This window comes from Acinonyx jubatus, chromosome F2 (assembly GCF_027475565.1).
Source record: "Acinonyx jubatus isolate Ajub_Pintada_27869175 chromosome F2, VMU_Ajub_asm_v1.0, whole genome shotgun sequence".
Taxonomy (NCBI): Eukaryota; Metazoa; Chordata; class Mammalia; order Carnivora; family Felidae; genus Acinonyx; species Acinonyx jubatus.
This window is the reverse complement of record NC_069394.1, coordinates 19,190,791-19,216,441: the sequence shown is the minus strand read 5'-3', so window position 1 is coordinate 19,216,441 and position 25,651 is coordinate 19,190,791. Positions and strand designations below refer to the sequence as shown.

The 25,651-nt window shown below is 34.4% G+C and overlaps 1 protein-coding gene across 3 annotated transcripts in view; it reads left to right on the top strand.

Annotated features, from left to right (window-relative positions):
- The window catches only part of MTBP (MDM2 binding protein), a 78,882-nt gene that overhangs the window by 13,140 nt on the left and 40,091 nt on the right, over positions 1–25,651 (top strand). For all 3 annotated transcript variants that reach the window (XM_027063979.2, XM_015075829.3, XM_027063980.2), the window contains exons 8-13: positions 1,345–1,479; positions 3,276–3,370; positions 4,174–4,246; positions 9,465–9,582; positions 23,815–23,988; positions 25,397–25,504. In XM_027063979.2, the coding sequence (XP_026919780.1) occupies positions 1,345–1,479; positions 3,276–3,370; positions 4,174–4,246; positions 9,465–9,582; positions 23,815–23,988; positions 25,397–25,504 (703 nt within the window). The remainder of the gene's footprint in view (positions 1–1,344; positions 1,480–3,275; positions 3,371–4,173; positions 4,247–9,464; positions 9,583–23,814; positions 23,989–25,396; positions 25,505–25,651) is intronic.

The following is a 25,651-nucleotide window of genomic DNA, read 5'->3' as shown; positions in this document are numbered from 1 at the left end:
AGATGAAACTGATTAGTTCAGCCCCACTAATCTTAGCTTTCTGTGAGGCTCCAATTTTATTTTGCTATCTCTTACAATGAATGAATATGTTTGGTGGCTTTTGTAAGTTATGTCCATGTTAAAATAAATATATTTCTAGTATTGTATATATTTTTGAAGATAGGCAAAACCAAAGAAAGTTTCTTAATGTTCAGGGTGACATGGGAGCATGAGTTAGGCCTTGCATTTCTATGAAGATTTATTGCACTAATTAGTAGATTTTTTTTTCCTTTTCAATTCACCCTTAATTATGGCTTAGTAAAACTTGTGCTAAGAAAATAGGAATTAATGTGATTGGGTCCTTCTTGCTGATTTTCATGCTGCCTCATCCTTACCTTGGAAAGTTAAACCTACAGGCAAACCTCTGCAAGTGATTTTAACATAAACAAGCCACACAGTCAGCTGGAAGAGTGTAAGATAAAATTAACGATGAGAATTGGTTTTGTATACATTTTTTGAAACTGCATGTTTGCATACAGACAAATAAGGGCAGGGTTCTTTTCATGCAATTCTTCTATTGTTTTATGAATAGGAAATTAAATGTTCGTACCCCACAGGATGCATTTACAACTTGAAATCACTTGCTTTGGTGGAGAATATCTTTTAATGTAGGTGCATTGTAGTGATCAAAGACATAGATTCTAGAGTTAGATTGTCAGCATTCAAATCCCTACTCTATTTCTTGCTAATTTTGTGTGACCTATAGGGCAATATTCAGCCATTTGGTGCCACAGTTGTCTTCATCTGTAAGATAAGTGTAGTAATAGTTCCTACCTCATAGATTTTTGTAAAGGTTAAATTATGTAAAGTACAAAGTAACCACTCATTAAATATTAGCTCTCATTGTTACCGTTACTATTAACACCTCTACTGTTACTACTTCTGTAGGAATTGGTCTTTTTGCCAACTTATTTTGGAAGCAAACTGTGTATGAGGCGTTGTCCTAAGGATTTGTGGTGAATAAGACAGACAGGCTTGTGTTTTGCAGAGCTTACAGACTGGTAGGAAGCCAGATATTGAACCAGTATATGTAAAGGAGGTTGTTTGGTTCTGTGGTTGCATGGAATGGCCTTAATAGACTCTTGTGGGCTGCTGTAGGGCCAATGAGAGCTTTTCATAAAAAGATCCATGTGTAAGTTGAAACAGGAAGGATGTGTTCATAAATGGAGGAATCACATTTTGAGCTGAGGAATCAAAAATATATTTACATGTGGTTTTCTTAACTTTTACATCGCATTAAGATGTATTGATCTTTGTAACTTTATTCATGATATTTGTAACTGTGTTCTCTTGGTTTCTTTTCAGTTTGGATCTGAAATTATTTTTCCTGAATTTTGTTTAAAGGGAGTCACTCCTAAGAATTTTAGTACATCTACTTTAAATCCTTGCATTCTTGCCAAAAAGACATTACCATCAAAGGATAAGAATATTTTACCAAAGGTAATCTATATTTAATTCATTTTCCAATCATCCATTCAGGCATATTTTTGTTCTTATAAGATATCTTTGAATCTTGAAATTAACATTCCTAATATATGTGCTTAAATGTGCTCACTTGCATAATTTTTATTATAACTGTAATTAAGTGCTTAAATTACACTATGTTATTAGCAAAACTATCACTACTTTAAGTTATTTTTAAAATGGAATGATCCTAACCTTAGATCAATATAGGCCTGAAACTTCCTTTGGTTAGGACTTTGCTATGAGACCTTTAAGACTCAGTTCGGGGGGAATGTGATACACTGGAAAAAGAGCAGGCCTTGATGTTGGGTAGACCGGGGTTTGAAACCTGGCTCTGTTACCTGTAAGTTGTGGTAACCTGGGTAGATTGATTAATTCGTTTGTGAAATGGAGACAAGAACACACTTACCTTACAAAGTTATTATAAAGTTTAAAAGGGATTCCAGTACCATACGTTTGCTTCTTTCACAGTTTAAGACGTGTTAGTTTGTGTCCCATATCTCCATAGATTTATTCTTAAAATGCAGGTAATTATAAAGTAAAACAATTTTAAAAGGGTTTAGTTGACATTTTTTTATATTAGAAAAATAACGTAAGATGTGTTTATGTAGAAACATTTTAGAAATTCACTTTGAAAGACAGAATTCAAGAATGTACAAAACAACAGTCATGAAGTTACAATGATGTCAGATTGATGGGTAATATTTTCTGATCAAAGGGTAGTATAAAAGGGGCATATTTCTGATGTGAACACATTTCCCAATATTTGTTCAGAATGGTTACTTTAAGTAAACTACCATGGCCATCTTTCACAGGACTGTTAATAGTTTTTTTTCTAATATTATGAATATTGTATTCATTATTCATTCATTCATTATTCAAATATGAATAATGTATTTAAATTTTGCTGCTATCGATGGAAATCTTAGGGTAAAACCTCTTTAATAAATGTCTCTGTTTCTCTCTCTCTCTCTCTCTCTCTACACGTGTATATATGCACACATACACAAGTACTCTGTAAGTATATGTGTGTCTTTATGTGTATATATATGCATAATTGTATATGGTGAAATTACTCAGCTTTCTGCAAGTTTAAAACTTTGTGTAGTCTCCTCAAGATATGTTTGCTTTTCTTTGTCCTTCCAGTGACATACTCTCATCTCAACTCTTAAAATACCTGTCCTCCTTCACTCTTAGGTTCTGCCCAAAGAAATACTGCAAGTTTATTTTTCCAAGTGGAGCTATCTTTGCTAATTAGGACTAATGGCTTCACTGGTTCTCTTAATTTCTTCAGCATTTCTTTGAGGAATCTTATTTTATTTTTATTTTTATTTTATTTTATTAATCTCAACATACCACTCAATCTAAGTTCATACCAGAGAATCTTCTCTTTCTCTCTCTCAGTCTTGCAGACCTTCTAAATTTGTTTCTTCAACATCCTAGCCTCTTGGGTCATCTGTCTGTCTTACTGAAAATAAACGCGAAAAGTTGAGAACTCCTGTCTTCTATTGCTTGCCTCTTTCTAGACTCATTTTCCCTCTGTTAAAACTCTTCAGTTACTAAGAAATCTCTATGTCTGTCTCTACTCTGAAAGGTAAAATTAGAATGGAAGAAACTCTTGTCTGCTATAGAGGATCTAATGTTTGGCTTGCATAATGTGTAAATACTTGCTTTTAAACATCCATTTTAGTGTTAAGCCCTAATTGCTAATTTATTTACTTTTATTTTATTTATAGAATTTAAAGTATTACATAATCTTATTTCTTTCCTAGGTTTTCCATTATTATGGCTCTGCTTTAGAATTTGTGCAGATAATAAAATTATCAGATCTGCCCTCCTGCTATATGTCAGACATTGAATTTGAATTGTATCCTTTTATTTACGTATTCATTTTAGATTATATTTGCTGTGTCACGTAGAATGTTTCCTTCACTTTTAGATATTGGACCATGATGGATTTTTTTTCTTTAATAATATTCAGTATATTTTTCATTGCCATTGTTTTAAGAGATATTCTGCAACTTTCAAAAACAAAAAAATCTTCCTTCAAGTACTAGATTTATACGTCTAGAATAGGCAAAAGACTTTCTGGTATTGCTACTCATCATTAATGGGGTAGGGAGAATGGAGAAATGTTAGGAATCTGTGGAGAAAAACAGAGTAACTTACATACTCCTGAAATGTTCAGATGTTTCTCTCGCCTTCGGCAGGAGGGGTATATAAGCACCAGTCCACTGTATCTTTGTATGCATACTAAGGTAAATATAAATGCCATCTCACATACCTGCAAATATTCAACATATCTTAGACTCTCTTTTAAGAAAAGAGTTTTTAGAAATATACCTAAGAACAGAACATTTTGTATAAAAAGAAATTGTTGCCTGGAAATGGAACATTAGCATGGTGTTCTTAAATTTTTGTGCAGAAACATAATTTTTACAAATCTCTTTTTCTCATAGTGTATGGGAATGCTTTTCATAGAAGCATTATTTCTTGGTATATTTTCAGTATTATAAAAATAATTTTCCTTAAGGAAAGGAGTAATTGTGAATTCTTACAGTTAAAATTTTTAATAATTTAAGCACCTTGTGAATTAGAGAATCAAACTTGTTTTAGGGAGTTGAATTATTTCTCAGTTACCATTGTATCATTTCTTTAACTTTAATGCAGAGGGTTGACACAAAACAATACCAAACAAAATTCCATGTTGCTATGGGAGCAGATTTCTTCTCTGCGTGGCAAGGTATGGTGGTGTTTTGTTTTGTTTTAAGGATGTGCTGAAAAAGGAAATATAGGGCCCCTGAATGGCTCAGTCGGTTGAGTGTATGACTCTTGGTTTTGGCTCGGGTCATGATACCAGTGTCATGGGATCGAGCCCCGTGTTGGGCCCTGTGCTGATCATGGAGCCTGCTTGGGTGTCTCTCTCTCTCTCTCTCTCTCTCTCTCTCTCTTTCTCTCCCTCTGCCCTTATCCCCTGCTTGCTTGCTCGCTTTCTCTCTTTCTCTAAAATATATTTAAAAAAAAAAAAAAGAATAAAAGAGAATGTAGTTTGTTAATCTGTTTTTGCATAATGATTTTGCTTCTTGAACATAACATGATTTTGGTCCTAACAGATATTAAAATATTTTGGACTTCCCATAATAATACCAAAGTTCTCTGCAGACAGGAAATGATGTTGTGTTTTTAGATTTTCAAAGATAAGCTTCATGACTGGTGATTTTGTTACTTTTAAAATTTGAGACCGTATTATATTATTGATAATCTACTTCAACAATCTAATCCTTCAACATGTGATTTCAGTTAGGTGAGGAGATACTCATATGCTTGCATTATCTTTTTCATGGTAGGACAGGTGGGTGGAAGTGAGAAAAGTTTCTAAAGCCTCACTGAATTATCATTTGTAAATTTTCAGTTTTTCTTTCTTAATTCTAGTGATGGTTATAAGATTTGTGGCTATTTTGTAGTTATTTATATAATGTAGTTATTAATAATTTATAGTTATTTAGATACATGTGTATATTAAACTCATCTATTTAAAGTCAACTACAGTGTTTAATGGGAAAAACCAGAAGTTTGCTTTTCTTTCTGGTTATTTGTTTCACTACTGTGTTTCTTTGAAAACAATTTTTGATTCACAGAATATTCATTGGCAATATTTATATAACATTAACTGTTTTAACAATGAAGTATTTCAAACAGAGTTGCATGGAGAAAAATTATAATTATAGTTTCCCTATAGCACTATAATCAAATATTGGTTGTAGTTCCCTTAGAAAATTGATATGGTTACAGAAATATGATTTTGGCCTTAAGATGCTTGACTATACAGTAATTTCAAATTTTGACTTGCAGCCTCTTTTTCCAGGAAATTAAAATTTTGAGTAGTGCCCCAAAGTATTTGTTAGATGAAGTAGCCTTTGAAGGAACAGCCTGAAGTGTGATATTAGCCTGTGTTTTCATCCTCTAAAGAATACCTAATATGTTAAAATTTGAAATTTTAAAACTTATCTTTTCTTATTTATCCAACATGTATCCTATTATGTGCTAGACGCTGTGGTAGATATTAGGGATCTAGTGATGGATTGCACAGATGAAGACTCTTCTCATGGAATTTACATTTTGGTGGGAAAAACAGAAAACAAATAATAAGAATTATGAAGAAAATAAGCCGACTGCAATTAGAGTAATAGGGTGGAGGACCTACTTTAAACATCTTTACAAAAATATGCACACAGAAGGCTTGTGAAGTGGCATAGTAGAAAAGAAAGAAAGAAAAAAGAAGAAAGCATGAAGAATAAAAAAAAAAATCTTCCTTTTTTTTCTTTTCTTTTCTTTTTTTTAACAGAGAGAGTGTGAGCAGGGGTGGGTGGGATGGGGTGGGGCAGGGGCAGAGGGAAAGAGAGACCACCTTAAGCAGGCTCTGAGCTCAGTGTGGAGCCCAGCATAGGGCTCCATCCCACAGCCCTGGGATCATGACGTGAGCCAAAAGTGAGAGTCAGATGCTGAACCAGCTGAGCCACCCAGGCACCCCATTTTGTCTTTGTTTTAACCCAAGTAACTAAATAGTTCTCTGTGTAACCTTATCTAGTTCATCTAATTTGGGGGGGGGGCTCTTCATTCTAGGAAATGAGAATATCATTTATCATTAATCATCTCACCTGTTACCGAATAAGGGAAGGGAGGACCATGGTAGGGTAGAAAGTCTCAAGTGAAAGAGTATGTACTTTAGAAAACTTGGGTTTAAGTCCTAGCTCTGCCACTCACTGGCTTATAGCTTTTAAAATTGTAAACTGTAATTAATAATCCCTGTTTTACCTATTTCAAAAGTTGTAATGAAAACCAAATTGGAAGATATTTTATAAGCTGTGAAGTATGACATAAATGATGGTTGCTAATTTTTATGTCTTTTTAAAAAATTTTTTTTAATGTTTATTTACTTTTTGAGAGACAGAGATGTGAGTGGGGGAGGGGCAGAGAGAGGGAGACACAGAATCGGAAGCAGGCTCCAGGCTCTGAGCTGTCAGCACAGCTCGAATCCACAGACCCCGAGATCATGACCTGAGCTGAAGTCAGACACTTAACCGACTGAGCCACCTAAGTGCCCCAATTTTTATGGTCTTTGAAGTTTATCTGGCCCAAAAGATAGACAGGCATGTATGAAATATTTTCCTGAAAAGGATATAAAGCACCAAATATCCTCTAGATGTTTTGAAGATAAGATGAAACTTTTAGGAATTAGTTTTATAGATAATTTTTCAAGTCAAGATCAGACACAGACCTGTAATTTAACACAGGTATAAAATAATCCTTAATCCATCAAGTTATTGAAGATAGACAACACTAATACTATAAGTGAAAGAAACTATTGATATTTATATCGTGTTTTCAGTTTTCTAAATTTGGTATATTAGATTGTCATTTTTATTGCTTCTTGGACAACAACTGTGAAATATTCTTTATCAGTAAGGGACAAATAAATGATGGAACTTTGTATATATGTTCCTACTTTAATGCAGCAAAAGGGATATTTTTTTGAAACATAATTTAGCTAACATACCTCTAAATGCGAAGCACTGTATTTTCCTTTTATATTGGGTCTTTTACATTTTTGAAAAAATTAGTTTTCATTTGCATGCTCATTCTTTGAAATAATTCTTTTGCTTCATAACTTGGTTTTCATTTGTTTATTCAACAATTTGCATGTGGGGGCTGGGGAGAGACTGCCTGCTGTGTGCCGGCTGCTTGTTTCAGGTACTGGAGAGAATAAAATGGACAAAGCCCCTCCTTAGGAAGCATTCATCGTACTTAAATTCTAGTGATTTATATGATCTTCAAAATTTTTTAAGTTTATTTATTTTGAGAGAGACCAAGACAGCACAAGGTGGGAGGGGCAGAGAGAGAGAGGGAGAGAGATCGGATCCTAAGCAGGTTCCGCACTGCCAGCGCAGAGCCTGATGTGGGACTCAAACCCACGAAGCCTTGAGATCATGGCCTGAGCTGAAACCGAGAGTCGGACGCTTAACCAAGCCATTCAGGCACCGCATAGTGATTTATATGATCTTAAGTCAACTTCTGACTTAAAAAAAAAAAAAATGTTAGATTAGCTCCAGAAGAAAAATAAAAACCTTTTATAGTAAAGCTAATGTTATTAGATTAGTAAAAGATACGAGGATTGTTAGGGAACCATGGTATCTACTAATCACATAGGCAGGAAATCTTTTTTTTAAGAGGAGAATTTGCAAGGTTAAAAACAGGATTGCCATAGTGCCTGTTTGTTCAGGGGATGCCTACTGAAAAGACTGAATCATGGTTTTGAGACACAGGTTTGAAATGTTATTTGGTTTTTAAATTCTGGAGATAGAATGATAACCTAGAAGCACCATCCTCTGGTCTCAGAGCATATCTAATGATTAGTGCATGAGTGAGAACGGGTTATCAGAATCCAGGTTTGTTATGGACACAGTATAAGCAATTGACATACATATATTTTGTAGCAAATTATAGTTTATGGGATTTACAAATATTTATTTTCATATTTGTAATGAATGTGTATTCAAGAATAAGCTGTTTCAAACATAGGGCTACTTTGGCTGGGTGGGACATATAATAATATAAAATAAATAATACGGTATTTAAGTTGTACTTTGAAACACATTTAACATCTCTAATTTATTAAGCTATAACTATAATATTAAATAATGAAGGTGTTAACTGGGCTCTGCTCTAGCATACTCAAGTTACAACTTTGTCTATCTTTTGGGCCAGTTTTGGGCTATCTAATCTTATTTATTTATGTAAGTATGAAGAACTAGGATTTAGTGTTTCAAAAGTTAAATATACATCTTTTATACTTAATGATTATTTTCTTTTGGTAATATTTTCATTTTTAGTGTCTAATAATTATGTGAAATACATTTGACTTAGAATAAAAAAGATTTGTCTGTAATAACAAAAATAAACATTTAATTTTTTCTTTCTTAATTGCTCCTAATATACTTATTTGTATATCTAAGAATACATAGCTAAAGATAATAAATAGTAAAGAAACTAATACATAAAAGTATTCACTTAGTATCACATGTCATCTGAGTCATCCATCTACAAAGGACAGTTAAAAGTGACTTTTCATTAGATTTGAGATCTATGGCAAATGTCTTGCTTAGATTTCCCCAGAGTTAAAAACAAAACAAAACAAAACATATTTATTGGGATATACTGATTGTTGTAGCTTATATTTCTAGAATAATGGGCAAAATGTAGCTTTCAGAGTTGCAGTTTGTTTTATTCAGTACTTAATCAAATTGAGAATTTACCTAAATATAACAAGTTGGTTTGGGGGGAACAAATATTTAATAAACATCTGTATGCTCAGCCCTGGGAATACAAAGATGAATAAGCTGAGTTTTCTCATAAATCAGACAGAAGCTGCTGTATGTTTTCTGGCATATGATTTGGGGTTTCTTTGCATTTTATACCTTATTAGCATTAAATTTCTGATTTCTTGGAACAAAAGTTTTGAAATTACCTACAGGTATATTGTAATTTTGAAACCAGAACAATAATCCATCCAGTCAAAAGGTTGTAAAATTATGGCCAAGTATGACAAAAATCTTTTGATGATAGAATTCAATTCCCAGCCTCTCACTGGTTTGCAGATACACAAAGAAATGACACGATAACCTGAACTTGAAGCAAATACTGTGAATAACAAGGTTTCAGAGATATATAACTGAGTGGAAAAGGGAGCCTATGTTTGACTACCTTTGTCTGGTTTTTGATTTTTTTTAAATACAGTTTGGGCATTGTTTTTGTTCTTCTAGTTTTTTTAGTGGAGTTGTTGTGAGAGAGCATTACAGAGTACATGCTATATCGGTGAAATTAGAGTGGAAATTTATCAGATGACACTATTTAAGAATGAATGTCATTGTGCAGGCACTAATAATATGTTATGTTTTATCCAGGTTGGTGCTCTTTTTGTATTGCCATGTACTATTAGTAACATACTTATTCCACCTCCCAGCCAACTCAGTTCAAGAAAATGGAGAGAATATATAGCTAAAAAGCCTAAGACAATCAGTGGTAAGTAGTAAATCTTTTTTAAGTTGTTTTATGAAACGGATATAACATTCTTTATGAGAAAATAATATTTATTACTCCTGATTAAGACAAACCCACATCATTTAAGATTCCTTATTATATCTAATAATCTACTGTATCACAAAGTATATACTACCTTATTAAAAAAATATCAGTGATCTAAAGGCAGGAATTTTGGTTAAGTAGAAACCAATTATATTAAATGTTGATATCTTAGAGACATTTCAGGAATGACATTTATGAAAATAAAGTGATTAGTCTATTATATGGTACATTAAAAAAACAAACATGTGATTACAGTTTTCTGAAGAAACCAGAAGTATTTAAAAATTATATGTTCTACAGTATTCTACGTATTTTAGAAATATTGGCTCATTTAATTCTTATAATAGCCCTATAAACTTATTCTTATATCCATTTAACAGATTAGGAAATTGAGGCTTGGAAAAGTTACAGAGCTATTAATTGGCAGAATCTTGGTTCAAATCCTGGTTCTGACAGTAATAGCTCTATAACTTCTCCAAGGATTTGAACCCAGGCTCTGTGCTCTTAACCACTGCACTGTGTTGCCTCTAGTAATTTACTACATTCAAAATGTCATTATAAAAATGAAATCTTAATTCCTGTTGTAAAATCAGATCATTTATATCCAAACTCTTGTATATCACGAGGTAATTGTGGTTCAAAATGTTAGTTACTTGCCCAAAGTCATATAGATAAAGAGTGTCTCTTTGTACTTTGCTTATATGTAGGTGTTTTTTTTTTTTTTATTGGACAATAATTTGGTTAAATTATTTCTGAGGTTACAGTTAGTTTTTGTGACCCATGATATGATGGGACTAAGAAATGGAATTGGAACATATCCATCTGGGTTGTTATAGAAGAAATCTCTAGAGATACTCCAGAGCCAAAGAATCCTGAGGAATACAAACTTAAAATCAGCAGCCTACACAGTATTAGATAGGAAATAGGTGAGATACTGAAATCCATTTTAGCAAATGTTGAATTTGAAATGCAGTTGATATCTATATGGAAATTTAAATTTAGAGTTTGAAATTAGGTCTGTTATCTCTAGAGAGTGATCAGGGCTAGAGATTAGATTTTGAATTTACTAGCTGTTTTATCTATTTTGTGACATACCAGCCTAAAACTAAGTGGCTTCAAAGAGCAAATGCTTTAATTACTCATAGTTCTGCAATTTGAACTAGGTTCATCCAGGTGGTTCTTCTATTGGTTTCACTGGTGGCCATTGATGTGGCCGCACTGAGCTTGTGGGTTGTTCAGAAGTTGGGCTTAGCCTGGGATGCAGGGACAGCTATCTTTCTCCATGTAGTCTCAGAGCCTTTTCCTTGCTCCACGGTTTCTTTATGTGATCTCTCTAGCAGGTTAGCAAGAATTTTTATGTGGTGGCCCAAGACTCCAACAAAACATACAAAAATCAAATCTGCCAGGACTCTTAATGTTTAGTCCAGAACTGGCTCAGTGTCACTTCTGCTGTATTCTCTTATTTAAAGCTTCTCCCAAGAATGGTCTAAATTCAAAAGGGAGGTAACTAGACAAGGGTATGAATACTGAAAAGCCTCCAGTGTAAAAGCCTACCATGGCTAGCTACAGGTAATAGTTGTAGCCTTAGGAGTGATTGAACAAAACCACATAGACAGCATGACTAGAGAAGAGAGCGTAGGCTAGGATGTTTAGAAATACCTGAATTTAAGGTAAAAGTAGAAGAAGAGTTGGGAAGAGATTTAGTAAATGGTAGTTGGAAGACCCTAGAGAGCTATAATCATTAATGTCAACATGAAAATACCATTTATTGCATGATACCAGTGTGGGAAATAAAGGGAGTCAAACTGGGCCCTTAACACTTGAGGAAATAGTTGCATGGCCCTTTTCTTCATGAAATTTATAGTCAAGTGATGAAGGCACTTTGAAAAATCATTATAAATCTGTTTAGTCAACAGTGTGAAGGTGAAGTGGAGGATATGTCCAGAGTGTATGACAACATAGTCGTAGGAGTCAGAAAGACTCCCTGGAGGAAGAGACATTGTTAATATAGTTTGCTGCACTGTACTAGCACATAAAGAAGTGTAGATTTGACCCTTCTCAACTCCTCACAGAGAATAGATATGTATATGTGGTGATTTTTTCAGATGCTAAAACAAAATCAGAAATAGATTTGCCAGGTGGCAGTAAAATCAATTTCACTTATTCATTAAATTGTAGGATGATATTTACCCATTTCTCAACATTGCATATGTTTAAAGGCTTATTAGTATGAGTTGAATATTAATATATCCTAACTAAACTTGAGTATATTCTATGCAACCCATTATTTATTTTTTCTTTGTAACTTTTTCTAAGGTAATTTATTGATTTAGAATTTATTCTTAAGTGGGTTTTTCATGATTTTTATTGCAACTTTAAGGAAATACCTTATCATGTGACTTGATCTGATTTCTTTAAAGTTAATCATCTTTTGAAATTTAGAGATCAATATTGATAACTTCTGAATAATAAAACATATATCACATGGCAGTCTTCAAGGCCAGATTGTTGATTACTGATTAAGCTATATCAGTAAGTGCTGATGTAAGCTGATACTCTGCAGTATTTTTTTTATCTTAGAAGTACAAACAGTCAAATTGAATAGTTGATTATTAAGTTCTATTCTACCCATAACCCTTTCTGTAGGAGAAATTATCTCATTGACAGAACTCCTTTTGTAATAAAAGAGGAGCCAAGTTTTGGCTAGTGGAAAATTTTAATAGCTCTTACTTAGGAAAACATCATATGCCATTCATATCCCAGTAGCCCCTCTCACTATTCCAAATAAGATATCAACTAACAGATCAGCCTCTTAAGTCAATGTTCTGTTTCACCATAACTTATTGCATTATGCCCAACTGTTCTCTGCTGTTGCCAGGCATGTCCCCTGTCCTCCAAGCTAAACTTTATACTGTTTCCTTAAGTTATTCTCTGATTTTAATCCTTTATGACCTTTGTTATTCATTCATTCATTCATTCATTCATTCATTCATTCTTTTTTTGAAGATTGACAGAATATTATGTATCAGGCAGGGTGTAATCTGGAGATTGGTGATGAGCAAGACAGACTTGGCTCCTAGTCTCCTAGAATTTAAACTGTAACAGAAAATAGATATTGAGAAGTTATTATAAGTCTTACTTAATTATAACTACATTCAGTGGCAACCAACTATGAATAATCCACAAGAGATAGTACATGAAAACAGATGTGGAAAGGCTATTGGTTATCAGTTGTGGTAAAAACAATTTGGAGTGTGTGTGTTTAAGCACTTATATGTATTTGTTTATATAAATATAAATACAAGTTTTCCATTAACTAGCTTTTCAGCAGATATTCTGTTGAGTGTCCACAATACAATAGGAACCATTATACATGCTGGACTGGCAGTAAAATAATTTAGAACAAAGTCCCTGTCCTCAGGGAGCTATGACAGTGGAGGTAACAAGTTTACATTTTACCCCAGATACCTATATGGCTAGGTCTCTCAGTTTTGAGGGTCCTTTAGTCCAGTCATTTTCTCATTCAGGACCTAATTTGCCATCCCATCTAAAATTGCACGTACACTCTTCACCTGACATTATATCCATTTCCCCAGCTTTATTTTTTCTCCTTAGTACTTATCACTATCTAATATAGTAAGTGTGTGTCTTTTTCTCTCACTTGAAGTGAGAGGAGATAAGATGGAATTTTTTACTTTTATTCATTGCTTTATTTTCAGTGCCTGGAAGAGTGCCTGATACTTATTAGGTACTCAAAAGTATCTTTTAAATAATATGTGAAATATATATTTCCAGGTAGTAGTAACTTGTCTGGAAAAATAAAGAAGACTTTGAATGGATTCCATTCATGCAGTGAATCAAAATTTGTGCCCCAGTTTTTATCAGTTCCTTAGGCTTAACAAATCATCTCTGATGAAATAAAATACATACATATGTATTAGTTTGAACCATATGGTATTGCTGTCTTTGTATATCAGAAAATTGTTAAGTATCAGGAGTTTCATATGGTTTGACCTAAAATAGAAAAACAATGTCCCATTTGAATTATGCTTAAATTAAGTGTAGCCAAAGAATGATTTTTAAAAGTGATTTTTAGTGAAATACCCAGAAAGTATTATGATACTAGGAAAAATGCAAAAGAACTATGTGAACAAATACAACTGAGCTAAACCCGGTTACTCTGAATGCTCTGTATTTAAAAACTTGTATTGAAAAACCAGTTGTATAATGAAAAGTGCCTCGCTTACCATATGTTCGCAGAGAAGTTTTATGAAATTGTCAAAAAACTGGATGTTGATCATTGCCTAACTGTACATTACAAATGAATAAGCTAAAGTGTAGGAAAATCAAGAAACTTGTCTAATATCACAGAGTGAAATCAGAATTTTCACCAACGTCTGAATATATCTACAGACCATCCATAAGTTTACAATCTTGATTTCTATTGTGGCCTCATTTTTTTAAATTGGAATTCTTTTGAAAGGTACTTTTAAAGGTACTCTTGAAAAGAGGTTATTGTTGACAGACAAATCTTCTAATAAAAATATTTTTGTAATTTTTTTAATGTTAATTCATTTTTTGAGAAAGAGAGAGCGCAAGCAGGGGAGGGGCAGAGAGAGAGAGAGGGAGACACAGAATCCGAAGCACTCTGAGTTGCCAGCACAGCGGGCTTGAACTCCCAAACCGCAAGATCATGACCTTAGCCGAGGTCAGTTGCTTAACAGACTGAGCCACCCAGGCGCCCCTCTAATAGAAATATTTTTAAGGGACTAGATTAATAATGACTTATGAAATGTTTTGAATTGATGAAGCATGTGCCTTCTTGATTCTCAAATCCATGTGATAAATATGTTTCAAAATAGTGAGCTGAAACTAATAAGGTTAAAATGACACCATGTAACTGATCTATAAATAATTTCTGTCTTGAGAAAAGGTGAAGGATGCAGTTAAAGATTTTGAAAGAGACTTCAGTGGCGAAGACAAAGTAATCTTTCAATCAGCAGCTAATTTATTATGTGCCTTTTGGGTTCAGGGCATTATTCTAGGTGGTAGGAATTCAGTAGTGAACACTATCAACCGTCTTTACTAACTTTTATTGAATATACCATTCACTAGCCTACTTGTTCTCTTCAGGTGCATATGGAACATTCTTCAGGATAGACCATATATGTGTTAGGCCATTAAATGAGCCTAATAAATTTAAAAGGGTAGAAATAACACTCAGTATGTTCTTCAGTTACAGTAAAATTAAGTTAGAAGTCAACAGCACAGATGTGAGGAATACTTTAAATATTTGGAGATTAAATAACCCACAGGTTAAATAACTTTTTAAATAACCCACAGGTCAAAGACGAAATCAAAGGGGAAATTAGAAAAGGTTTTTAACTATAAATAAAATCAAAACACATCAAATTTATGGAAAGCAGTTAAGGCAGTACTAAGAGGTTTGTAAATGCTTATCTTATCATGGAAGAAATATCTAAAATCAGTAATCAAATTACAATCTCAAGAAGCTAGAAGACTAAATCCAAGTTAAGTAGAAGAAAAGAATTAGGAACTAGACCAAAAGTCAGTGAATAAAATACTGAGGACTCCCATCTAACAAAGGAAGTGCAAGACCTATACACGGAGAACTATAAAACTTACTGAGAGTAATTAAAGACAATATAAGTAAATGGAGAGATACACCATGTTTGTAGATTGGAACACTCAGTACTATTAAGATGGCACTTACCTCCAAATTGACTCATAGATTTAATTCCGTCTCTAAGAAAATCCCAAGAGGACTTTTCATAGAAATTGACAAACTGATACTGAATTTATATGGGATTGTAAATGCCCTAGAATGGCCAAAACAATTTTGAAAAGGCAAAACAACTTTTGAGAACTTACACTATCTGATTCACAACTTCAACTATAAAGCCACAGTATTCAAGACAATGTAGTGTTAGATTAAGAATATACATGTACCGGTGGAACAAAATAGAGACAAGATGCCAATAGAAAAGATAGTCTCTTTAACACAGTGCTGGAAGAACTGGATATCCATATGTAAAATATGGATTATACAAAAATTATATAAAAATTATATAAAATTTAATACAAATTAATTCAAAATAGATTTTATACTTAATTATATACTTAATGTAAGCACTAAAACTATAACACCTCTGTAAGAAAATATATTTACCAAAAAGAGGATCTATAAAGGGGCGCCTGGGTGGCTCAGTCGGTTGATTGTCCGACTTCAGCTCAGGTCATGATCTCACGGTCTGTGAATTCGAGCCCCGCGTCGGGCTCTGTGCTGACAGCTCAGAGCCTGGGTCCTGCTTCGGATTCTGTGTCTCCCTCTCTCTCTGCCCCTCCCCCGCTCATGCTCTGTCTCTCTCTCTCTCTGTCAAAAATAAACATTAAAAAAAAAATTTTTTTTAAAGATCTATAGAAAGAAAACAAATCTATAAATTCACCAGATTTAAAAATGGCCACTTTTTGAGAACACTAGAAAAAAATTTTAAAGGCTACTAAGAGAAAACGTTTCCAATCATGTCTTACAATGGAGAAATATATATAAAAAATTTCTTACAACTCAATAGTAAGGAGACAACCCAATTAATAAGTAGGTAAGATACTTCAATAGACATTTCATTAAAGATACATGAATAGCTAATAAAGCACGTGAAAGATGCTCAACATCATTAGTCTTTTGGGAAATGCAAATTAAAACCACAATGTTTTAATATACTTACTAGAATGGCTGTTATTAAAATAGTGACTATCAGGGGTGCCTGGGTGGCTGTCAGTTGAGCGTCCAACTTCGGCTCAGGTCATGACCTCACAGCTCAGTTTGTGAGCCACTCTCCCCCACTCTCTGTCACTCCGGATATATAAATAAAAACTTAAAAAAGAAAAACAGTGACTATCAAATGTTGATGAGAATGTGAAGAAACTAAATCTCACACATTGGTGGTATTAGTATAAAATGGCATAGATACTCTGGAAAACAGTTGGGCAGTTAGACTTACACTTAACTGCAATCCAGTATTTCCATTCCTAGGTATTTATCCAGGAGAAATGAGAACATATGTTCACACAAACACTTGCAAGGAACTGTTAATAAAAGCCATATTTATAGCAGCTAAGAATTGGAAACTGTGCAAACATCCATCAGCCAGTGAATGGATAAACACAGTTTGTTTTGTCCATACAGTGGAATAGTGCTCAACATATTGAGGCATGAGAAGTTTTGGGTGTACCTAAATATGGTATGTTTATAAAGCCAGATTTAAAAGACTATTCATTACATGATTTCATTTATGTGGAATTTCTACAAAAAGCTAAAGGACTAGAAAGATCAGTGGTTGCCTGAGGCCAGGAATAGGAGAGGAGATTGACTGCAGAGAGATAATGGAAGTTTTCTCAAACTGGATTCTAGTGATGGATGCATAATTGTATTAATTCTTAAGCTAATCACATTTATACTCTGATATATGTATATAAGTATGTGTAAATTATACCTCACATATACCTTTTTGTGTCAGAAAGAAGGAAGGAAGGAAGGAAAGAAAGTCAAAAAGGAAGAAAGCCAAATGGGGCCCTACCTGAGAACAATTAAATACAAATCTCTGGGGAAGAGACAAGGCCAGGACCCCAGTAGTTTGTAATAGCACCCAATGGCTCAGTCGGTTAGGTGTCCAACTTCGACTCAGTGCATAATCTCACCTCTTCTGGGTTCCAGCCCTGCATCAGGGTCTGGGCTAATAGTGCAGAGCCTGGAGCCTGCTTCAGATTCTGTGTCTCCCCTCTCTCTGCCCATCTCCCACTTGTTTTCTCTCTCTCTCTCTCTCTTTCTCTCTCTCCCCCCCTCTCAAAATAAATAAACATTAAAAAAAATTATTAAAGCACCCAAGTGTTTCAAGTGCATCCAGTATTAAGAACTTCTGCCCTAGATGTGTTCTTCTCAGCCCTAGGCTAGAGAACGACTGTTGCTAAAGAGAAAGTCCTTCAGATGCTCTGAGGCAAAAAATAAAAAATAAAAAAAATGTGTGTGGAGGGGAGAAACACTATTTTAGGCTTTAGAATTGTTTGAACAATGATATCTCTGTTGGAAAGTGTGTAGCCTTGCAAAATGCCTATTGAAGACTAGATTTTTATTTTATTGTTTAATTTTTAGTGTGACTATCATATAATGGGTATTTTATTTTTCTTATATACATACATATATACACATATATACAGATATATACATATATACATACATATACACATATATGTGTGTGTGTGTGTGTGTGTGTGTATATATATATATATATATACTTGTCATTAAGTTAGAAGATTTACTTAACCAGAATATCTTACTCCCCTAATCATCCTGAGATATTTTTCATTATATCAAGTGGAATATTATTTCCTCTTTACATTCATATGATTTTGTATTTTACATTGTTAAACTGTTTTATTGTTTTATTTTTATTTATTTTTAATTTTTTTAATGTTTATTTATTTTTGAGAGAGAGAGACAGAGAGAGAGAGAGACAAAGCATGAGTGGTGGAGGGGCAGACAGAGAGAGGGAGACACAGAATCAGAAGCAGGCTCCCAGCTGGCAGCAGAGCCTAATGCGGGGCTCAAACCCATAAACTGTGAGATCATGACCTGAGCTGAAGTTGGATGCTTAACCCACTGAGCCACTCAGGCACCCCTGTTAAACTGTTTACAGGATTTTAAGAACCACTGAGAAACTTATTGATACAAAATATGACTTGATTTTTATTTTACTAGAATTTTGTTTGCTAAAGAAATCAATATATCTCTTCGTTAAAGTGTGTATGTTACCTGTAAACTTTGATACAATTAAAGGGCACTTGTAGTTTTGGCCTCTTTCATTTTCCCTGTATAATAGATCCAAAATGGATGTTTGTTTTGGTGGAGAGAGGGCATGCAAGCCAATTAATCTCTTCAGAGTTAATAGTGTAAAAGTGATGAAAACAGAAATTTTCTGTTGTAATCATTTCCCCTTATTTCTTTAGGAAGAGCTATGGGAATTGAATAACAAAGCTAATTGTAAATCTGTTACTCTCTGTGGTCTTTACATAAAAGTTATTTAATAAGCCTTCAATTAACACCTACCAAATCTGGAACAACATTTTTTAAATGACTGCATAATCATGGTCAGGGGAGTTCTTTAAAACAAATATTTTTCTTTTGAGGAAAATAAGATTGTTGTAATTACAGGCATCTGTGATTAAAATGCTAATAAAGGTGATGGAATTTACAATCAATGTGGAAAGGATGTCATGGGTTGAAGAGATACACATAACTTGAATTGGCAAAGTGCTGAGTTGGTAAATGAATTAAAAGTCACTATAAAAAAAAGGCACTATAACTCTTGGCAAATCTTAGTTTCAAATGCAACTGGTAACAAGTGTTTTATCTTTCTAATAACCTTTATTTAAATTTCTTTTCTAAAATTGATATTTATGAACGGTATTAATGTCTGTTGCACACTAATTGCATAAATTTATTTTTGTACTTCCTGCATGTTTCGGAGGATAAGCTTTAAGCCACAGTATGTTCATCTGTGAAATGAACTGTTGTAATAAAATTACAGTAGTTTTGGAGCACATGGGTGGGTCAGTTGGTTAAGCATCCAATTATTGATTTCGTCTCAGGTCATGGTCTCACGAGTCATGAGGTGGAGCCCCATGTCGGGCTCTGTGCTGACATCACAGAGCCTGCTTGGGAATCTCTCTTTCTCTCTCTCTGCCCCTCCCCTGCTCAAGCTCGCTCTCACTCTCTCACAAAACAAATAAAACCTAAAAAATTTTTTTTTAATTACACAAATTTCTTTTTCCTGTGTGTGTGTGTGTGTGTGTGTGTATACACACATATAGCATAATATTTTTAAGGTTTACCTTTGTTGTTCTTCATACCAATACTTCATTCCCTTTTATTGCTGAATACTACTCTGTCATTTGGATGTATCACTCATTATTTATTTACACATCAGTTGACGGACACTTTAGCTGTTGATTCTTTTGTGCTGTTGTAAATGCTGCCGTGAATATTTGTGTACATGTTTTTGCGTGAACACATATGTTTAAAATTATTTTGGATATAAACCTGAGAGTGGAATTGCTGAGTTATGTGTTAATTATATGTTTAGCTTTTGAGGAATTGCCTAACTTTTAAAGTAGCTGTACCATTTTATATTCCCACCAGCAGTCTATAAGAGTTCATTTTCTCTGCATTCTTATCAATACCTGGTATTGTCTATATTTTTTGTTATATTCATCCAAGGGAGGTAAAGTGGTATCTCTTTGTGGTTTTGATTTACAGGACGTTGTTGGTTAATGGCGCTGAACATCTTTATGTGCTTATTGGCCATTTGTATATTTGGAGGAATGTCTATGCAGATCCTTTACTCGGTTTTTAATTGAGTTAGTTGTCTTTTTATTATTGTAGTTGTGGAGCTATTTATATATTCTAGATACAAATCCCTTATAAGATATATGATTTACAAATACTTTCTTCTATTCTTCAGATTGACTTTTTTTTATTAATTAGTAATATTTACTGAATAATTAGGATATGTCAATGATCTAAGCACTTTCCACATAGCATCTCGCATTTAATTGTCTTCACAGCAGCCTTGCCATATGGGTACTTCTTTTTTAAATTAATAATCTTTATTTTTTTAGAGCAGTTTTCAATACTCCACAAAATTAAGCAGAAAGTACAGTTTCCATATAGCCCATGTCCTCACAAACATGTAACCTCCCCTGTTTCCAACGTTCCACCCCAATTGTACATTTGTTACAAATGACAAGCCTGCATTGACATATCATTATTACCCCAGGTCCATAGCGGCTTGACTCTTCATTATCTTGATGATGTACTTTGAAGCACAAAAGTTCTTAATTTTGGTGAAATTCAACTTTTTATTTTTTTTTCTTTTGTTTTTTGTGCTTTGGGTCTCTTATTTAACAAACCATTGCCTAATCCAAGGTCATGAAGATTGATGCCTTTTTTTATGGTAAGAGTTTTAAAATTTAGCTCTTAAATGTATATCTATGATCCATTTTGAATTAATTTTTGTATAATTTTTTGTATATTAATCCACTGAGAGGTGGATGGATGGGAGTTCAACTTTGTTCTTTTGCATATTGAATGTTCATGTGTTCCAAGAGCATTTGTTGAAAAGACTGTTCCTTCTCCTTCAACTTGTTTTGGCACCTTTGTTGAAAATCATTTGACTGTATGGGCGCCTGGGTGGCTCAGTTGGTTAAATGTCCAGCTTTGGCTCAGGTTAGAATCTCAGTTAGTGGGTTCCAGCCCTGCATCTGGCTCTGCACTGACATTGTGGAGCCTGCTCCGGACTCTCCCTCTCTCTGCCCCTCCCCCTCTCGCACTTTTTCTCTCTCTCAAAAATAAATAAATAAATAAAAATCCTTTGACTGTAAATGTGAGAGTATATTTCTGGCCTCTGAATTCTGTTAATCTGTATGTCTGTCCTTATACCAGTGCCTCAGTGTCTTCTGTACTGTAGCTTTGTAGTAAGTTTTCAAACAGGGAAGTGTGATTCCTCTAAGTTTCTTCACCCCTACCACACACTCACATTCTTCTCACTTCCCTATCCTCCCAGTAATTGTAAATTAATATTCATAGTTTTAATTATTATGAGTATGTAATCACTCTTCACAGTTGAGCCATGTAATATATCTTATTTTCCTGTCCTGTGCATTATTCTGTTTTACCTAGAGTCAATGATTCTTTTTTTCTATCCAGTCACAAAGCCTTCCTCCAGTGGTAAAACTGAGTTCAGTACCTTTGAGCACATTAAGTATCCCATCAATCATATATATGTAAGAAATCTCTTCCAGATCTGTATAACCTGCCTAATCAAGATTGGTTGGTTTTACTCTCTAGATTTGTTCCATAGCTTTGGGTTTAAAAGACTATTTTTTCATCATCATAGAAATTTCTTTTGCCCTTTCTTTTTTGGTGCCTGGATCCTTTAATCTTCCTGTTTCTTTCTTTTCTCCCCCATTTTGGTGGAGCATATTTTCTAAAATCTTCCTGAAATTTTGAAGGTATTGCTCCATTATGTTCCAGCTTTTAGTGCTGTTGTTTAGAATTCTAGTGCTGTTCTCATTCTTTATTTTTTTTTTTTAATAGGAAGCCCATATTTTCACTGGAATTTTGTAGAACCTACTTGTTCTTAGTCTTCTGAATTTTCAGGATGATGCACTCTAGTGGGTCTGTTTTTATTCTTTTTTGGGCTCTCAGCATGCCTGGAAGCTTGTCTTTTTACTGGGGAAAATGTTCTTAAAATGATTTTGTTGATAATTTCCTTTCCTCTGTTTTTTTTTTTTTCTCACTTCTGTTACTCTTGTTTAGATGTTATTCCTGGTTTGTGTGTCTGTCTCTTTTTCTCTTCCTCTACTATTTTCCATTTCTTTGTCTTTTTACTCTACATTCTGTAGATTCACTGAACTTTTTCTTCTAACCTTTTAGGTGAAATATAGGTCTGTGCTTTCTTATTTTTCATTTCCACGAGCTCTTTATTATTTAATGTTCTTACAATTTTCTGTTCTTATTTAATGGATACAGTATCTATTCTGAGGATTCTAGTGACCTGATTGGATGTTTGGTTTAGGGGTGTGTGTGTGTGTGTGTGTGTGTGATTTCTTTTTACTGCGTATTCTTTGTTTCTTGCAAGTCACTTGTTTTCTGTTTATTTTGGCATCTGGTTTTCATACTAACAACTTTCCTTGAGGTCCTATGATGTTTGGCTGCCTGCTCACATTTAAGAGATAGTACCAGAAAACTAATGGGAAAATTTGGATGCATGGCTGTAGCTTGTTGACTGTGATCTTCATTTTAGGGTTATCTCAACGGGGAACCTAGCTGACACCAACATTGGCATTCTTTAGTCTTTCCTCTAGGACTGACCATATTTCCAAAAGAAAGCTCAATTCTGTTATCTAGCTTCCAAAATTCTAGAAGTCAGGTAGATAGAGAAGTGTAAAAGGTCTCAATATTCAGTATACAAGTACTTACTTAATGCACTGATAATTAACTCTAACCATACTCTCTGTCCAGTAGCTCTCAGGCCAGAGGCAGCTTGTGTTACTTTCTCCAGGGAGTAAACCACTAGACTTCTGGGCTGGGGCAGGACAATCATGTGCCTCAATAGAATACAGAATGGTCAGGATGCCAAACTGCTTCTCACAGACTTCGACCTGTTTTCCTATTTCACCTTCACGTTGCTTCCAGTGCCATCTGGGACCATCATCCCAGAGTCTTGTCAGGGTTTGTGGTATAAATTATGTTGCTCCTAAGTTTTCTCCACTGTTTATCTTTTCTCAGCTTCCTCAGTAGTCTGTTACCAATTATTCATCTGCTTTCCTGCTTTTAAAATCAGTTGTTGTTGTCTCTTCTATCAGATATTAGTCCTTGTAGATTTGTGCTATTTAAAAAATCTCTTTATTCTCATTTTGTGGAATTTCAGGAGATGGTGAAAATAAATGCTTATTTCTAATTCACCATCTTCAACAAAAAGGGACTCTACTTCTATTTTTAATCTCAAAGGCTTCGCAGTTGTTCTTTGACCTTCGCTATAACCCTCACTTGATTTGTTTTTAAAATATACAAGAAGCTGTCTTAACTGACCTTCACATAACTGGCGGACCAGATTAATGAATGCTCTCCATTTCCTCTGTAAAATGCATAATGGATGCCCACTGCAAGGACCAAAAAGCTACCCTGAAGTGTATCTGTGCACTCCTGCTCCCACCACCTGAATTGTGTGTGCTCGCAGGGGTCAGTTTATTCCATTTTAAAGAAATAGAAGCTGGAAATAGTAGTTGATACATTATAGTGGGGTCATAGAAGAAACATACCATGGAACTCTAGTAGGCCATATCAAAAGCTAATGAACGAGTACAGAGTTTAATTTAAAGTACAGTGTTTATGCTTTGCATCCTTTTTGTTACGATTCTCTGCTTTCATTTTTCTGAGTTAAATGGACAAGTGCTACCCGAAATGTATTGCATAACGGCTTGTTTTCAAATAACGTAGAAAGTCATTATACCCTATGGGTCAAATGTATGCTTCTGTGGTGTTGCATGCTGAATTTTCACATACTTCACAAGATAGTTGTTTTTGCTTAGTTCCAGATGTTGAAGTGAAAGGTGAGTGCTCCAGCTATTATCTCCTGTTACAAGGTGCTGGCAAGAGAAAATGTAAAGCCACCTTGATTCACTCAGCCAACCAGATCAATGGCTCATTTGCACTCCGTTTCATTCATGGAAAGATGAAAGCAAAGACAGAAGAAGCCAAACTGAGTAAGTGTTGATTTCAGGTGGAAAACGTTTTATATTTGTTTGTATATGTAGTTAAACCTTATGTGGTTTTTAGGGGGCGCCTGGGGTGGCTCAGTCAGTTAAGCGTCCGACTTCGACTCAGGTCACTATCTCGCGGTCCGTGAGTTCGAGCCCCGCGTCAGGCTCTGAGCTGATGGCTTGGAGCCTGGAGCCTGCTTTAGGTTCTGTATCTCCCTCTCTCTCTGCCCCTCCCCCCTTTCATGCTCTGTCTCTCTCTGTCTCAAAAATAAATAAACGTTAAAAAAAAAAATTTTTTTTTAAAAACAAAACAAAACCTTTTGTGGTTTTTAATGAACTTATTTTCCCCAAACTCCATTTCGCTCTCAATTTGCCTTTTATTTCAAACATACAATAGCATATTTGAACAATTTAGAGTCTGTACTCTAAATTAAGCCCCTTTTCATTCTACCTAGTAAAATTTAGTAGGTCAGACTTCAGTGCTAAATAGGAAATTTTCAGTGTTTTCCACTTTACACACATATTATTTTTCTACAATTTATATTTCATTTTTACTTCCTCTCAAGAATCTTAGTCTGTTTTATTGCCCATCTTTTTTTTTTCTTTTTATTTTCTACATTTCGATTATCCATCCCTGTATGACAAACCACTCCAAGTTTAGCTTCAAAATGCCTATTTATTATTATGTTTTGTAGTCCTGTGGGTTGACTGGGCACAGCCGGATGGTTCTATTTTGAAGTCCCACTTAGAGCTGAGACTCCATCCACTTGAAGACTTTGTGCAGCTTGTTGTATAAGACAGCTTCTTCAGCCACATGTTTGGCTCCTGGATTAGGATGACGGAGCAGATGAGATGGGTTAGGATGACGTTCTCTTCACAGGCCCTTTTCTCATAGCCAGTGAGCTTCTTCATGACACTTTAGTCTCAGGGTAGTCTGATTTCTTACATGGTTGCCAACTTTTCTTAGAGCAGTTGTTCTAAGAAGCCTCAGGGTTTTTTGACCTAGCCTAGAAGTCATTCACTGTCCCTTTTACCATAGTACCTTACTGATTTCATAGGGTTAGCCTGGATTCACTGTGGAAAGACTACACAGCAGGTAGACAGGAGTAGTTTGTTGGGAGCATCTTTAGAGACTGGCTGGCTTGAGTAGCTGACCTGTAAAAGAAAATGTGATGGAAGAAATTCTGTTCTGCTACCTAAATTCCCTCAATTTAAGAGGTTGGTTAGAGTTTAAAATGTAAAATAATTTAGTATGCTTAATTTCTGCATCTTAATTATTATTTATTTTGAAATAAGCAAGACAGAGATGAGTAATTGACTTGTTTTTTAAAATTATGTAATAACACTTTCCTGGGAACTCAATATTATTGTCATAGAACATCTTTAATACTGACTTTTTTTTATTTCTCAGGCTTTCCTTTTGACTTCTTGTCACTTCCACATTTTTCTGGGGAGCAACTTATACAGAGAGAGAAACAGTTAGCTAATGTCCAGGCTTTGGCTTTGAAAGAATGTCTGAGTAAGTAATGGTTTGTACATTTCATTAAATGTTTACTTGTTCAGAAATAATGCATTGTTATTGCTGTACTTTTTTTTAATTTCATTTTTAAAGTTTATTTAATTTATTTATCTTGAGAGAGTTAGAGACAGCACGACTGCGGGAGGG